General features: G+C 44.3%; 1 protein-coding gene across 1 annotated transcript; it reads left to right on the forward strand.

Moving 5' to 3' along the window:
• The first annotated feature begins 599 nt into the window (after positions 1 to 599).
• Positions 600 to 1,051, forward strand: LOC125543198 (subtilisin-chymotrypsin inhibitor-2A-like). The gene has a single exon (XM_048706467.1). The coding sequence runs from the start codon at positions 611 to 613 to the stop codon at positions 845 to 847; it is 237 nt and encodes a 78-aa protein (XP_048562424.1). The 5' UTR covers positions 600 to 610; the 3' UTR covers positions 848 to 1,051.
• The last annotated feature ends 4,446 nt before the right edge of the window (positions 1,052 to 5,497 follow it).

Raw genomic sequence — 5,497 nt, forward strand, 5'->3', positions numbered from 1 at the left:
ATATATATATATATATATATATATATATATATATATATATATATATATATATATATGACTATGAGGCTCAAACAATATATCGATCGATTCCATCAATCTCTCTCTATCCCTTCTAACACCTAGCAACAAGTCGATGGACCTGTGGATCACGTGGTATGCTGTCGTCTTCCTTGGCATCCGTACGTGTTATCCATCACCAAATCCAGTCCGGCCAATCAGCATCTTATCTCGTGCATCACGCGCCTCCCCCTGGGTACATGCATGCATGTGAGGGCATGCACCTTCGGTGCACATAACACAGTGCCGCATATATCGATCTCCCCTGTAAGTAGACATCCATGCAAAGTGTTTATGCAGCATCAAGATACCAACCAAGTTGAGAAGATTAAGTAGTAGGCCTGAGGTCCATTCAGCAGGTGAGTCGGATCATAGATATACACACATCCCATCTTGCTTTTGTGGATCAATCTTTAGCTACCTAGCATATTTTGCTTAATTAGAAATGCAGCTTGCTATGAATCAATCGGTTTGAGTTTTGGTGCTACTTTCCCTCTAAGACTGACCTATTTCTCGCTTTTGGAAAATTGTTTAGTAGGCTGCTCCATCAACGATGAGCTCCACGGAGGTCCCAGTTGGCACCGGAGACCTCACCGGCGAGTCGTGGCAGAAGTCGTGGCCAGAGGTTGTGGGCAAGTCCATCAAGGGGGTCACGGAGATTATTCTCAAGGACAAGCCCGACGCCGACATCGTCGTGCTGCCAGCCGGGTCGCCAGTGACCCGGGACTTGAAGCCCAACCGCGTGCGCATCTTCGTCGATACCGTCGCCGACACACCCTTCACTGGCTAGCTCTAGCTTTGCAAGCGCGAAGAAATGTATGCGTGCCCATGCATGCACGCTCATGAATAAGTTTTAAGTAATGGATGAATAAATGCTAGCATGTCGAGCATCAGCATGCCATGGATTGGTGTAACTTTTCGTTTCGTCCACTTATGTGTACTTTGTTTGTGCGTTGCACTAATTCCTGTTTGAAAGAGCACTAGGTTTGTAGTATCTTATTACCCACAAAATTAGAGATTTGCATGCCCTCCCTAGTCTTTCCACGCGGCAGTCCATTTGGTATCCTCTTTGAAACAACTTTGTTCCTGTACGAGCCATGCCTGCGTTCATGTTCCCTTTGATTCTTCCAACATGGAGAGCACCATATATACATGGATGAAAGTCAGTTCCAAACTTGTCATCATCAATGAGTTTTAATTAGTTCCCCGCCAAAAATTGTCAATGAAACCATTTAGATCGAATATGAGCTTTTACAGTTGGTCTCTTGCAACCGGATCTTCATCGCTTTCAAGTTGCTAGTGATGAACTAACTGGTTATAGAAATTAACATAGTCAGTAGGTGATGAAACATCGATCCCACACCTCTAATGAAGCCGCACATTATTGTAAGTGCATCTAGTGCCACCCCTAGTTGGTTTTGGAGTATTGACGACAAACCTAGTTGAGGGACTAATGTATTTGTGAGAATTGCAGGAAAACACAGGTAGAAGTCCCTCGTTGATTCGTTTTTTTTACTACCAGAGATGACCCCTAAAAATGTACGAAGACATTGAAGACAATGGTGGTTTATGAAGATATTCATATTGAAGACAATGACATGAGAAGACTCCCTATGAAGCTTTTGAAACTCGAAGACCTAGATCCTTCGTAGTTTTATTTCATTCATGTTGTGTCATAGGAATCACCGTACTGTTAAGTGGGGCCGAAGAGAACCAGTCAGAATGACTGAAGTGATGCCTAATTCAAATCCTATGTCTTCGAGCGAAGCCTATGAGAGAAAATCTTGTCCAGAGTCAGACAAGTCAGCTTTGCTTGTAGCCCAAGTAAAGTTGCCGTGTGAGTTCGAAATCCGACCGTTGGTACACGTGTCAGTTCCTTAGTGACCCAGGGTCATTTCGGACAGATCAGGTCGGGTTGCCAAATGGCTATAAATAGTCCACCCCCCACAACCTTAACGGTTGGCTGCTCAGATTTTAGTGCACGGCTTTTGTCGTTTGAGAGCAACCCACCTCGAAGCCTTTGAAAGAAAAATTCCCAGTGAGGAGAAAAGCCCTAACCACCCAGAGCCAGAGTAAATTGGGCATCACTTAAGTCTTCGTGTCTGTGTGATCTGAAGACTTATTACACTTGAGGACTGTGCATCCTCCAGACGGTTAGGCGTCACGTTCTGAGCATCCAAGAGAAATTGTGGATTGCCAGTGAACGAAGTCTGTGAAGGTTTGGGAGTCTACCTTGAAGACTTACCTGAGTGATTGGGCGAGGTCTGTGTGACCTTAGCTCAAGGAGAAAACGGTGAGGACTGGGTGTCTTGGACTAAGTGTTCTTGACTGGGTGTCCGGGACTGTGTGTCCTTTGGTTTAAATACCTAGCCGCTCCAACCAGACGTACAGTTGTCACAGCAACTGGAACTGGTCCAACAAATCATTGTCTTCAACGTATCACTGGTTTCATCTTCACTTCCTCTTACTTACAGTTATTCATTGTGAAGCCATTACATGCCTGCTTTACCATTTGTCTTCACAACATGAATGTATGATCTGTTTGGCTTCATAACTTCTTCCTACCTGATCCTTATTACACTGAAGCTGTTCGTCACTGCGATTTCACTCTATTGAATACATGACCATGGCTGGACTAGTGTAATCTAACTTCCGCTGCATAGTAATAGGAATAATCTTCACTGTTTGTCTTCATAACTCTCACATTTTGAAGACTTTCATAAAAATCGCCTATTCACCCCCCCTCTAGTCGATATAACGCACTTTCAATTATAGTACTTTCATGTTCTATGGTCATATCAATCTTTCATTTCTTGATTGCACTTGACAACTCATCTCTTGACTTTCATAGCAATTCCTGAAAATTGAAGTACTTAATGGGGGCTCGTACGTCACTAAATGGATTTCATAAAGATATATACTGCCACTAGATAAACATTCATTGCCATGGGATTCTTAAAAAACACACATATCACCTCCTCATCTCGCCTCTAGCTCAAGACCTTCCTTTGTTGCGATAAAACACAAAATTTGAAAACCACGTTGGTGGCAAGTCGAAGATGGATCCGCTCAAAGACAAGTTTATTTGTAATAGTCCGAAGTGTCCAATATACATCCGTGAAGCCCCACCCAATTAGCACACTGGCACAACCATTGCTGGCCAGGATAATCTCGCAGAAGTCAGGGAAGTTAGCACGTCATCAACTGCAAGTCTGCAACTCACCACTTCCCAAAGGTATCTCCAAAGGAACTGGGTTTGACACAAGAGAAGAAAATGTGGTTAACATCTCTGTCAATGTCACACAAGGAGTGATCTCTGAGGCCACTGCACTTCCTCGACGCCGGATGTCAGATGTCCCCTAAAAAGGAGGAATGTACTATATAGTACACGTTCGCCCCTGCAAAAAAACACAAGTTCGGTAAAAATATATTAATCATTTGGGTTGGGTTGTGTCCATTTGAGTGCGGACAAGAATGTTTATGAAATACAGATCAAAAGCAAAAGACCATTGCACGTCTAAAGAGATTTCTTACGATGAACTGCTTGGGTGTGAACATCCATCCTAAGGCCCAGTCTGGAACAAGTGATTTTATTCCAGCAAAGCTTGATCTACGTTATATCCGAAGTCTTATATTTAAGAATGGAGGTAGTATAATTTATGTGCTCAATGCGCAGTCCTACCAAGGGTAGGATTGGACGACTTAGGGGGGGAAGCCCCCCCCCCCCCCCCCTAATATTCAAAGAGGGGGATGATAATTAGTTGGAAGGATTACGTAGAGTTTTTTTTGCAACTTAGGACCTGCTTTTATGGTAGTCCTCCCCGCTTATCTGTATTTTGAGTTACGCCCTTCGTCCGGTTTTATTATGCCCAAATGTAATTATTGTCAAACTTTGACCATAAAATAAACTAATAAAATATAAATTATATAGATAAAATTATATTGTGTGAATTCTCTTTTGAATGCAAATCGAATGATATACTTTTTGTATTATATATAAATAACACGATGCAACTGAGTTATATAGATGATCAACTTTTGATCCAAAATACTAGTATGGCTAATTAAGGATAGTATAACCGAGCCTAAAGCGAGCCCTCTCACACCCTTAGCAGTTTTGGCCGTTGGATCTCCTGTCCTGACCATTTGTGGCCGTCTGATGGCTGCCTCACCCCGCTATCAATTGCTAAGTGGGCTTAGCTGTCCTGCAGCTGGCTACTCCGGTGGAAAAATTGGTGCATTGTGGTTAACTGGGCTTGCTCCCGGACAAAGCCCATCGATCCAGTAGCCACACCGATTTGGTCTGCGGCGCCAGTACAGCCACCGTTCCCCTTCCATGTTATCGCTCCTCACGACCTGGACGAACCGAGGCGTGCATAGGCGATGCGGGTGGCACGACCATCCCGGTCGCAGAAACCATGCCAAGCTGTCCGAGCCACCCGGCCCGCACGCCGATGCAGGCAGAGACAAAGCGATGTCCGACTATTCAGGAGGGAAACTACCTCTCGATGGGGTTAAAGGAGGCAATCAGTTATCAGTTCCTGGGAGCATTGACTAATTATTAAGGTGTGCGTTTCTTTTCCCTAATCTGCAGCTGCTTCCATTCATGCACGTACATATAGCTTCATCTTCTGGTGCTCTCCTCGCTCTCCAGTAAACAGACTGCCTATCACGTGAGACTGGGGATTGATTGCCCGGTGGCCACACCCTAGATCGTCAAGCCGACCAGCCTGTAGAAGCTACGAGCGGCTTCGAAAACGATGACGATTGAACTTCAACGAGCTCCTCGTCAACCCTCTGTTGCTCGCTCTGTTTATGGATGGTCGATGGGAATTTCTCAGGCCATCAATCTGCCGGCGACCGCCGCCTTGGACGACGACCACATCCACTGACGGGGAGCGGCCTACGACACCACATCCCCCGGCTGCCTCTGTACCTTCCGACCCGCTGTCGTCCTCCCAGGCCTGCCGCTGTTCCCCATCTACGTCACATGAGCCAACAGTAACATGGTGAGCAACTGAGCACCCCACTCCCCTTCCTCCATCTGCACTTTTTTTTGTTTAGATCTTGCTATTGATGGAAGGCAGTGTTTATGTGTGTCTGTAAATGGGACTCATAATTAGATTTGTGTCGAGAATCATGTCTAACCATTTTGCAATTCTGATTGACTGCTATGGACAAGTTGTTGATTATTTGTTTTCTTTGCAGCAGGTTTGGTGAGTCTCATGACTACTCATGTTCTTTTTTTGCCTATTTATGTGTGTAGATTTATTTTCTATGGTGTGCAAATAAATGATGTGTTGTATATGCAGAATTGTTTGATTATGAAATAAAGTATGGATTGGTTGTACGAGTCATCAATTACTTTCCATTGGCTATTTCTGATGATATTATTTGATATGGTCTTCTATGTATAGCTCCAACCTAGATTGATGATGTA

The sequence above is a fragment of the Triticum urartu genome, chromosome 1 (assembly GCF_003073215.2).
Source record: "Triticum urartu cultivar G1812 chromosome 1, Tu2.1, whole genome shotgun sequence".
In the NCBI taxonomy this organism is placed as follows: Eukaryota; Viridiplantae; Streptophyta; class Magnoliopsida; order Poales; family Poaceae; genus Triticum; species Triticum urartu.